The sequence below is a fragment of the Xenopus tropicalis genome, chromosome 3 (assembly GCF_000004195.4).
Source record: "Xenopus tropicalis strain Nigerian chromosome 3, UCB_Xtro_10.0, whole genome shotgun sequence".
In the NCBI taxonomy this organism is placed as follows: domain Eukaryota; kingdom Metazoa; phylum Chordata; class Amphibia; order Anura; family Pipidae; genus Xenopus; species Xenopus tropicalis.
Window position 1 is genome coordinate 52,610,909 of NC_030679.2, and position 12,213 is coordinate 52,623,121.

A 12,213-nucleotide genomic window follows, 5' to 3' on the forward strand; every position below is an offset into this window, starting at 1 on the left:
TCTCTAAAAACTCATTAGGGTTTGGGGAACTGCATCCTACTTCTGTAATGAATCTAGGGCAATTGGAATTCTTTGCTGTAATTTACTGTGCAACAAAATAAAGATCCAGCGTGCATGGCCAAACTTATTGGCACAAGAGTTATGTTTGCTTCTGCTGTAACTTACATGCCTGTTCTTTGCTGCAGGATTCATGCTCTTTACATACTGGCACAAGTTTGGGGTCTGAGTGAGACCCCAAACTTGCGGCAGTATGTAAATAGCATAACCGAGTTTTTGTCTTTTTGGATCTGAAGTTCGCCAAGTTGTTATACAAAGAAGAAAAGCTATATATAAACCTAAACATTGTTGTGGTAGGTGTTGGATATCTTTATCCATGTGCTGCTTGTGGGTAGGTGCTAGTTTAACATTTTTCTCGATTCTAGCAAAGACAAAAACACTGTCATAGCTGTTTACATTTGTAAAACAGCATTAAAAATAAAGCACAATAGAAAAGAAAAGGGGCGGGGTACCCATTTGCAAGTTGAAGCAAGAGAGGTCAGAAATAAAAAAAGGGGCTCTGTTTAAAGGAAAGGGAAATGGGAACAACAAATTACAACCTTTTGGGGGCTAATCAAACAATCCCTCAGTGTTACGTTACATGGAAAAGCAGGGGAGGGGGCAGCTAACAGGATAGGGGGAAAAGGAAGGTGGGAGCACCAGCCAATAACTCCAAATTCAAGCAATTAAAACCACTTACTAGAACTCTAGCAATATCTGTAATTGGTTCTCAAAGCAATACTGCTCTGTACTGCCACCTTTTGCCCAGTGCATGCGTCTGAGAAAGTGACGCCCGCGTTAAAGAAAGTGGCGTGTGGCCACGCAATTAAATTTTTTGCTGCACAGATTATGCCACTCGTCCCTAGATGACTAACACTGGGCCTTGGTTAGGCCCTCCTGCAGGAAACTTCTAGAAAAAGAGGAGGGCTAGCTAATTGCAGGTTGGGGAAGTGGAGCTCTCCTCCGAGTTGAGAGATAGCTAGACAAGTAAGCACGGGCAACCCAGGTACCAGTGAAAGATTTAGTGAGGATCGTGATCCTATGGGATTCTGCATACAGTGTGCAGTGCTCAGGTTAGTCTGAAGGAGGTGGTGCAGCATGGTCAGCGACACCCCCAGTCCACAAGAGGAACAATACTTACTGGATGGAACCCTTAGTTTATGCAGCTCTGCCATGTGAACTAAACCAGTCACATGAATGCACTGAGAGACAAAGGGAGAGTGTAAATGTGGAAAATGTTCACCCTCACCCCCGGGTGTGTGGAAGCATGGAGTGGTCAAGTGGTGTGGCACTGGGTAGTTGCAGTCCCAGCACTGCTGCCAATCTCTGTGTGTTGTGTGACAATAAGTGTGTAAGGGCTCCTGTATCAGTCAGTTTTAGTGGTGCCATCTAACCATTAAAAATGATGCTTGATGTTACTAATGGGACAGAAAGATAAAAATATAGTAAAGTAATTTTTTGTTTTTTTTCCATAACAGATGAAACCTTATTCAGTATGTGTATGTAATATATATAATAATCAAATCAAACACAACCAGCACCAAGGGTCTTGTGGTTCAAACAAATATTAGTGTATTATAATTGCATGTACAACCGACGTTTCGGTCCCTTTTGGGACCTTTTTCAAGGTGTATATATATATATATATATTTATAAATGAAGTATAGACCCTTCTCAAGTACAGCACTGTCGAATATTTTGGTTATATGAACTGAGATAGCGCTGATGGGAATGATTGTCACTACAAAATCTTTGATAGTTGTTAGAACAAGGCAGTCAGCAGGTAAGTCAGAGCAATAGCCAAGTGGCCAGGAGGGTGTGGCCTTTGGACCTTGCCTGTCACTCACACTAGCTCCAAGCCAAAGGTCTATAATTACCTTGTGGCCAAGCAATCTGTCATCTAAAATAATCATTTTATGTGGAGAGGCTTCCTGGCTGATTTGCATCCCTAAATCACTGATATTATAATCCACCTATAGCAACACAACTAAACAAAATAACATAACAACTTAGATTGTAAGCTCTATGGGGCAGGGACCTCCTTCCTACTGTGTCTCATACCACATGGCACTTATTCCCTGTGCATTTATATATAGTTATTGTATTTATTTATTATAACACTTGTACTCCCTGTGTGTAATTTTGTAAGATTGTACAGTGCTGCATACCCTGGTGGCGCTTTATAAATAGTTATACATACATACATTAACTATACATATATAATGCAACACTAAAATGAATAAAACAGATATTATTTGACTGAACTAATTCTTGTCTAGCACAGGAATGGTTAACAAAAGGCAGCTCTGGTCAGTAGCAGAGTGACCACATGGCAGAGAATGGGGGGATGGGGTTCTTTTCTAACTCCCATACTGAAACAACGAAAACCAGGGCTCCTGGAATATGAAACCACCCTTATATAGAGCATTAGCAGAGCTGTCAACCAACCCCATGTCATGAGGGATATAAAGATCCAGTCCTAGGTTTTAGGCCTTAATTCCTCTTCACACTAAATAATAACATGAAATTAAGTCTCAAAAAGGCCTGGAGTGGATCATTATCTCCCTTATGACATGGGGTTCGTTGACAGCTCTGCATCTGGAGGAATGCAGCCATGATGTAAGGTGAATGTTGGGGAAGGTATATGCTTTTTAAAGTAATAGTATGGCAAAGGTTCTTTCTGTTTGAATATGGACAACAAAGGACACATGACAGGTATGGGATCTCTTGTTTAGAAACCTGATATCCTATTGTGTTTATGTAATGTTTAATTATTTTTAAATAGACTTAAGGTATGGTGATCCAAATTACTTAAAAAAAAACCCTTACCTGAAAAATCTTCTGTACCATAGTCCCCTCTCCTAGCTTTAAAATAGTGGCATGAGTGGGCCGGGAGAGGGTTAGCAGGGACTGTTTGCGCCTGGCTCCCTCAGAACTTTTACAATCAAGATCACTAATAACTGCGTACAAGCTCTAGGCACTAGCAAAGCACAAAAGGGCACTTTTCTGCTTGTAGTATTTGTGCTTGTGCAAAGGCCCTTTCCTCTAAAATCTGGCCTTGCATCAGTGAATCTACTGTACAGCAAGTAGCCCGGAAGAGCGAGCCTGGGACAGGTGGAGCGGAGCGAGGCCATGACAAGGGGGGTGAATAGGGACCCATAGGAAGCTGGTGTATAGGATGCTGGGAGTGGTAGTAGCAGAGCATAAGGTGGGAGGAGAAAGAGGCCATATAAATAAATGAAACCGGAACAAGGCATCCATTACCTCGTGGCAGTAGAAGGGAGAAGACAGCGTTCCCGCCCTGGAGTACGGGATTTGGGGGTAGGTAATAAGTGGGAACTGGTTGATTAGTCGCAGCTTAAGGCGTGGTGGGGCTGCCCTAGGGGGAGCCGAAAAGGGGCTAAATAGATTAAGGGACAGGTGCTTTTATGGAGGGGCAGGCCTGGGGGCTAGGCTTTGGGGGGAAAACAGTCATAGTAGGCACAGGAGGTGGGAAAGTTTGGTTGTGGAGGCTTAGTCACAGGCTTGAAAGGCTTCGGCAATGGTCTAAGGTTAATTTAAGGTTAAGTTATTATAATGGTAAGAATTGTAATGCAGCCTTCAGCGGCTAAATGTTAGGTAACCTATGTTTATGTGTAAAGTGTATTGAATGAAACATTGACTACAAATTTGTTGTGTTATCAATAAAATAAGCTGCGGCCTTTCCACCCAGAAAATGCAGGTTTGTCTTTTGTTTTGTGGGGGGTTAGACTGGGGTGCGGGTTAAGAGAAAAGGGGACCGTAAGTACAACCTCCCCATGTCATGTTCTGCAAATATGTGCCATGGAAGTTTCAACTTAAACACACTGAAACAGCTACTGTTATACACGATTGAATCTAAAGACATAGAGGTAAAGAAGAGAAGAGAACTTTTTGACCCAAACAAGATTTCTTAAAGAAACTTGATTTACATGTTAGTAATTATAACAATGACTGAGGTAACACTTATGGGAATGATAGTTGCTAGACAATCTTTGTGCATCTGTATTATTACTGGAGAACTGAAGGTTGTCACCTGGGTCTCTGGGCTGGAAGAAATACTCCACCCTCCAGATAAAATTCTTAATCATAAGGGTAAGGTCACATAAAACGTAGATCCATTTCTTTCAGCGGATCCGCTTTCCTGCGCTGTCCATGTTCCTATACTGAATACTACAGAATCTGCTTCAGTGCAGCCACATGCAGCGGAGCAGAGTGTAGGGCCACCAAAAATGCCTGCTTTCGCATTTTACAGGCGGCCCTACAGCCAGTCCTGATTTGATCTATGTTATAATCCACCAATAGCAACATAATAAAACAAATAACTAACTATATATAATGCAAAACTGAAATGGATTGGATGCACAGGAATTAACTGAATTGAATCTTGTCTAGTACAGAAGTGGTTAACAAAAGGCAGCTCTGCTCAACAGCAGAATAACCACATGGCAGGGAGCTGGGGGAGGGCCTTTTATAACTCCCATACTGAAACAAAGGTACAAAGGAATCTTAAAGGGTACTTAACCTTTCCTAAAACTTTCCCACTGCACCCCTTTACATTTATCATACATACATACATCATTCCAGTTAAGTCCCATACCAGTACAGGTATGGGACCTGTTATCCAGAATGCTCGGGACCCGGGGTATTCCGGATAAGGGATCTTTCCTATATTTGGATCTCCTTAACTTTAGTCTGTTAAAAATCATTTAAATATTGAATAAACCCAATAGGCTTGTTTTGTCTCCAATAAGGATTAATTACATCTTAGTTAGGATCAAGTACAAGGTTCTGTTTTATATTTACAGAGAAAAAGGAAATAATTTTTAAAAATTTGTATTATTTGCTTATAATGGAGTCTATGGGAGATGACCTTTCTGCAATTCAGAACTTTCTGGATAATGGGTTTCCTGACTCAATGGGTAGCACTTCTGCCTTATGAACCCTGTTGCTTATTATGTGCATATGTGGTTTGCAACATGGCCATCTAAACCAGAAGCCCCCTCCCTGTGTGTGGGGGGTCGGCACAGCGTTATCTATAAGTTTCCCCCCCCCCCATCTCCAGTTGGGAAACAATTTTTATATGATAGGTGCCCTTTAAATAAATACATGTTACATTACTGTTGAGAAGTCAGTCACACGATAAGCAGATAACAACCATAGATAACCAATGACTGGGTAGAGGCTATGGACACTAGCAAAGCACAAAAGGACACTTTTTTTCTTATATTATTTGCGCTTGTTAAGGCCTTTCCCTCGCATGTCTGGCCTTGCATCAGTGACTCTACTGTACAGCATGTTCTGCAAATATATGCCACGAGAGTTTCAACTTTAACACACTGAAACAGCTACTGTTATACAGGATTCAATGTAATTTCAGACATGGAGCAAGAAAAACAGGTAAAGGTGAGAAGCGTGAACTCTTTAGCCCAAACAAGATTCTTAAATATCTTGTGAGCCCCTCTCCTTCAGTTCTTCCTATACAATGTGAGAGTATTAAGAGCTGACTTGAGGTTTAAATCATTGTGTATTCCATTACTCCCCTGCCCATTTATACACAACATCTATCATATAAATATTATAATTGCAGTATGTTTGATTTTTTCCTGTTTCTGGTAAAAGTGCTACCTCAAGACAAGGTTCTTTTTTGCTCTGTGCCCTTTGCTGTGCAAAAAGTGCAGACCACCAGAGCCTCCATCAGAAACTTTAGGGCCCTAAACAAGTTTTTCATATGGGCCCCCCATGAACACAAGCACGCAGTACCAAAATTTTGGTAATAATGCCACACATAGCACATGGAGCGAGCCAAAAAACACTTGCTAAGAATATGCTCCATACTCTCAAAAATGCTGATATCTGCCAAAAAGTTTTGTGTTTCCATTCATTTGGGTGCAGTCACAAGGTAGGCCAAATTTACAGTAGTGGGGCATATTCTCGGCTTGCCGATAATACGCTCCACGTAGCATTAGCCTAAAGAATTACATTAATTAATGCACTAATTATAAACAGCCGGTTAATTTGGGCTTAGTGGAATTTTCCCTAACTTTAAACCCTATACTCCTTCCTGCCCCTACTCTGCCTGTTATTGCTATTGCTTGTTTTTGCATAAGTTAGTTAAACTCCATAAGTTTAGGGAATCGATCTTGCTTTGGGGCCCAATAGCTAGTCCATAGTAGTTCTTAAAAATAATTAACATGCTACTAATTCAGTCTTTTAATTGGAGATCAGTGGAGTTTATATGTAAGTTTCTTTGAAAGTAACAAGTTTTTGCGTTACAGAAATTGCTTAAGCGTAGGGCCTCAATGATGTTGCTGTGGGCCCCAATAACTAGCCATTCTGCTGCGGAAAAGTTTATGTAGGAGACGCTCATATACAGTGGCTTGCAAAAGTATTCGGCCCCCTTGATCTTTTCCACATTTTGTTACATTACAGCCACAAACATGAATTAATTTTATTGGAATTCCACATGAAAGACCAATACAAAGTGGTGTACACGTGAGAAGTGGAACGAAAATCATACATGATTCCAAACATTTTTTACAAATAAACAACTGCAAAGTGGGGTGTGCGTAATTATTCAGCCCCCTTTGGTCTGAGTGCAGTCAGTTGCCCATAGACATTGCCTGATGAGTGCTAATGACTAAATAGAGTGCACCTGTGTGTAATCTAATGTCAGTACAAATACAGCTGCTCTGTGACGGCCTCAGAGGTTGTCTAAGAGAATATTGGGAGCAACAACACCATGAAGTCCAAAGAACACACCAGACAGGTCAGGGATAAAGTTATGGAGAAATTTAAAGCAGGCTTAGGCTACAAAAAGATTTCCAAAGCCTTGAACATCTCACGGAGCACTGTTCCACCGATCATTCAGAAATGGAAGGAGTATGGCACAACTGTAAACCTACCAAGACAAGGCCGTCCACCTAAACTCACAGGCTGAACAAGGAGAGCGCTGATCAGAAATGCAGCCAAGAGGCCCATGGTGACTCTGGGGGAGCTGCAGAGATCTACAGCTCAGGTGGGGGAATCTGTCCATAGGACAACTATTAGTCGTGCACTGCACAAAGTTGGCCTTTATGGAAGAGTGGCAAGAAGAAAGCCATTGTTAACAGAAAACCATAAGAAGTCCCGTTTGCAGTTTGCCACAAGCCATGTGGGGGACACAGCAAACATGTGGAAGAAGGTGCTCTGGTCAGATGAGACCAAAATAGAACTTTTTGTCCAAAATGCAAAACGCTATGTGTGGCAGAAAACTAACACTGCACATCACTCTGAACTCACCATCCCCACTGTCAAATATGGTGGTGGCAGCATCATGCTCTGGGGGGGGGCTTCTCTTCAGCAGGGACAGGGAAGCTGGTCAGAGTTGATGGGAAGATGGATGGAGCCAAATACAGGGCAATCTTGGAAGAAAACCTCTTGGAGTCTGCAAAAGACTTGAGACTGGGGCAGAGGTTCACCTTCCAGCAGGACAACGACCCTAAACATAAAGCCAGGGCAACAATGGAATGGTTTAAAACAAAACATATCCATGTGTTAGAATGGCCCAGTCAAAGTCCAGATCTAAATCCAATCGAGAATCTGTGGCAAGATCTGAAAACTGCTGTTCACAAACGCTGTCCATCTAATCTGACTGAGCTGGAGCTGTTTTGCAAAGAAGAATGGGCAAGGATTTCAGTCTCTAGATGTGCAAAGCTGGTAGGGACATACCCTAAAGACTGGCAGCTGTAATTGCAGAAAAAGGTGGTTGACTCAGGGGGCTGAATAATTACGCACACCCCACTTTGCAGTTATTTATTTGTAAAAAATGTTTGGAATCATGTATGATTTTCCTTCCACTTCTCACGTGTACACCACTTTGTATTGGTCTTTCACGTGGAATTCCAATAAAATTGATTCATGTTTGTGGCTGTAATGTGACAAAATGTGAAAAAGTTCAAAAAGTTCAATTCAATTCAATTCGATTCAATAAATCGCTCCCAATATAAACAGCTGATTATACTCTATAATAAGCAGTTCATATATACTAGTTAAAATTAATAATTTGCTAAAAAAAAACAGTCAGTTCATTGGTTGCAGTGGAATTTTAATTCATTGGCAGTCAGTGGTCTTTGCGCCTGCCTGACCCCATCAAGCTACTCTTTTGCCTAATACTTTTGCGACTCAGCCCGGCCCCCACTCTCAGTACAATAGTACCACATATTCCCCCTTGACGGTGGCACTGAAGAACACTATCAGACGCAAGAGAAGATAATGCCTGGCATTAGCAGCACCTTGCTTGCACACTGTTCTCTCTACTAGATAGGTACACTGTTGGGTCTCATCTTTCCTAAGTGGCTGATCCAAAATTGTGGGCAGGACACAAAGGCCTTGTCATTGGGCAGCAAAAATCTGAAGATGGCATGCCGGCCATATTACCACTGAAGTGATAAATCTCCCGCATGCCCCAGAGCAGCAACCACACATACAAAAGGTTTAAACTTTTTGAAGTAATAGTTCGGGAAAAACTGAGGCTGTCCTCTGCTTTACTAGTAGTATTCTGACATATGGGCAGGTTGCTGTGAGGGACAGAATACACTGGATATTGTACTTCATGTTTGCCTCAGAACACTCTCTGGCCCTCACCACCCAATTAACCACCTGCTGTACTGCTGTGTCATTCTGCTGGAACTGTCACCCACTTTTAAGATATATATTTCACTCACTATGATTAAGGAGGCTATTGGCTATTGACACATGGAGTTTTGATCAATGGTTTAATCTCCACCCCCATCTCTTAGGGCCGTGGCAGATGGGGATATTAGTCACCCGTGACAAATCTCCCTGATATGCCATCCTACCGGCTTGAATGTAAATCGCTGGTGGGATGGCATATGCAGCCCCGCGATTTCCTGAAATCGCGGACGTTTCCTCTCAAGGCAAGTTTCCTCTCCCTTAATGACTCCTGGGGCCTTGTGAGATCTCCACTAGCTGGTGATAAAGGGCATAACCATTGGTATGAGATTCTCCCAGCTTGTAAAGGATAGTATAGTCAAATTGGGCCAGCTGAGAAACCAAGCGCCACTTGGCCATCATCTTAAAAATTCTCAGATATGCCATTGAATTATTGCCCCTGCAGATATTAAAATTGTTGTCCAAAGGATATTCTGCAAACTTGTCTGTGACTACCCATATAATATCTAATTGATTCAGTTTAAACTAAGTGTATCTATATGCATTATTTTCTGTATGCCTAAAACTACTACCACTGAGCTAACCAACACATGGATGGCCACCTTCTTCAGTATGACATCCCTCTTGCAGGTATTTTCAAAAGCTGCAGAAGGATATAAGACCAATGTACAAGTAGTTGCAGACCATCATAGTTTATGTAAGCTAAGCACCATTCAATCAACCTGTCCAAATGACTCCAGCCTGCTATACATGGCATCCAAATGCAGTAGGATAATATTACTACACCTCACAGTTCACATGGTTCATTTTTACAGTTAACAGGGCTCATTTACATGAGAGAAAAAATGTGCACAAAACCCAGTAATCGACCATTTTATGCCCCTTGCACACTATTTTCTTGTCTTTACAAATTGCTGCAGGCCTCTGCAGTCTGTGTCAGGGCACAAAGACCTGTGGCTAGCCTCTTGGATATAGCGCTGTTTGCACTGGCCAGAACTCTATCCAGAAGTGTTGGCAGGAGAGGGACATAGGAGACTCCGGTTGCAATGGGGCCATGTTCTTACTGCTTGACCTATGTCACTCTTTCTTTAATCTTTGGAAAGAACTGGGGAAATAGGTCAGGCTAAAATGACATCCAATTAAATGCAAACAGGTCTATGGATGTAATAAAGGCCGTCTTTGGCTGTTCTCCTTCCTGACTGCTACCTGCTAATAGCCACTGGCTGTTGCTACACAGGTAAAAAGTACACTTGAGTGCCTCAGGGTTGATAAGGAATGATCAAATACAGGGAATATGTTTCCCATCCTTCTTCCAGACCAACAGCATTGGGGCTGGCCATGGGCTTTGGCTCTTCCAGTGCAGCCTTTAGATTAGATAATTAGATTACTAGTGCACAGATAAGTGCATAATGGATTCTTGCTAACAACACCAAAGGAAACACCAGGGGGTAGAAAGGGGGTTGTATACTGGTAATTCAATTATGTATGAAAGGACCAAACATGGAGCAGATTATCAGTTTAGTTCAAGAAATAAGAAGGACCATAAAGTTTTTGTGACAACAGGCAATAATATGTTCAGCGCAAGCCATAGTCAAAGTGGAATTCTGTCAATTCAAAGTAAGATTAGATTGGCACAGTGCATAAACACCTACAAAATGTGTATTCTCTTTTCCTTTTAGACTCAACCCATGGCCTAACTTTTAATTTAAAAGTCTGCACCTGAACACCTTCAACCCTCAATCCTAACCCCTCCATCACCCCCATCACCCTCCAACAAGTTCAGCCCTTCCAAGAGAACCCAGCACATACAAACATATACTGACCTATCTATACACTCACATACATAAACCAACATCAATACTAATTGCAGATTTTAGCATCTCAATAGCCTTGGATATTATGCTTGTTCAAGAAATCTGCCATTACAACATCACTCGGAAGAGCATTCCACAACCTCACTGCCCTCACGGTGAAAAACCACCTACACTGCTTCAAATGGAAGCTCTGTTCCTCTAATCTAAAGGGGTTGCCTCTGGTGCCCTGATTGTTTTTATGAGAAAAAAAGAACCCCCTATCTGTCTATAATCCCTTCTAATGTACTTGTACAGAGTAATCATGTCCCCTCGCAAGCGCCTTTTTTCCAGAGAAAACAACCCCAACCTTGACAGTCTAACCTCAGCAGTCCAAGTCCAAGTAGATGACATCCACTGCCATTCCAGAGTCAAGGTTCCTGCTCACCTCCTCATCAAAGGCTATTTAGATTAGTCTGGCAAGAACTGTTACGCATAAAGCCATGCTGGCACAAACTTATAGTATTGTGATTTGCAATGTATTCAAGTATCCTATCCCTTATCCCTTCTAAAAGCCCACTGATGCCAGACTCACGGGTCTATAGTTTTCAGTCCTAGGCACGTGCCTTTTCTGCCCACCCCTATTTGCGGCACTGAACCTCCCATTGTCAGTGTATCTGTGCCATTGATGGTTGCAGAAAGCATCTAACACAGACTTAAGGAATTCCTGTACTTATTGCCGGCTATATTGAGGCATCAAAAATCTAGGGACATACTAGGGGGCACATCCATCTGCGCCTTTTGTATGCCTGTTTTTGTACTTTATTCTTGGAAGGGACAAAGTTTTAGATCAGGGTGCAACATGAAGAGCAAAGTGCAAAATAATAGAAAGTTTTGTGCCTGTTTTTGCACCTTGTCCCATTTTTTTTGCAAACGAGGCCCATAGTCTCTATATAGTATGCCAAATAAACACTTAAATATGTTGTGCAAATAATAGTCAAAGTTCAAACTGGGGAACAAAGGCAAAGTTGAGAGAAAGGCAAAGCTATCTGGACAGGTTGCCTCCTGTTTATATGCACAATCAACATATTATAAAGCAGTTTTGCTGACAACCCTTTATAGTTGCCTGCAAAAATGCTGTATTGCTCGTTTTTATATTTTTATCAGCATTGGATATACTTATTACAAAGGCTATTTGATGCATATAAGTAATATCTTCAGCTTATTGTCTTGCATTTAATGAAAACAATTTGCTTACTGTAGCAGTGAAAGGTAATAAAATCAAAGTTGTACTTTGCAGCTAGGGTTGCCCATGCCTGGTACTGAGAAAAGATGGTAACATGTAACTTTTGGTTTGCTTCTACTTACTTGCCACTTTCTGCTTCCCTCTGATCGACACAAAGCATTGCTGCATGCAGTCCGCACAGTTATAAATTACAGTTAAAAGTTCATATTAAAACACTTCCCCCTAAGAGGAGGTGTGCGGGGTAGTGGCTCTGGTCTGTTGTGTGTTTTAGTGAATTTTCAGAGAATTCCTTAAAGAGGAAGTGCTGTAAATAAAGTTAATAAAATAAATCAAAACATTAAAGGTACACAAAAGTTTCAGAACTTAAGGCAGAGCTGCCAACAAACCCCATGTCATCAGGGAGATAATCATTCAGTCCTGTTTTTTTTAGGTCTGAATTCCTCTTGACAC

The 12,213-nt window shown here is 41.6% G+C and overlaps 1 protein-coding gene across 4 annotated transcripts in view; it reads right to left on the reverse strand.

Annotated features, from left to right (window-relative positions):
• Positions 1-12,213, reverse strand: part of lin7a (lin-7 homolog A) — a 57,066-nt gene that overhangs the window by 44,513 nt on the left and 340 nt on the right. The window contains exon 1 of one of the 4 annotated variants that reach the window (XM_031897612.1): positions 11,886-12,114. The exons of 1 other annotated variant lie outside the window; for it this stretch is intronic. In XM_031897612.1, the coding sequence (XP_031753472.1) occupies positions 11,886-11,931 (46 nt within the window). In that variant the 5' untranslated portion in view covers positions 11,932-12,114. Of the gene's footprint in view, positions 1-2,865; positions 3,047-11,885; positions 12,115-12,213 lie in introns of those variants that run through there. 2 more of the 4 variants (XM_018091933.2, XM_031897611.1) reach the window with 2 other exon arrangements.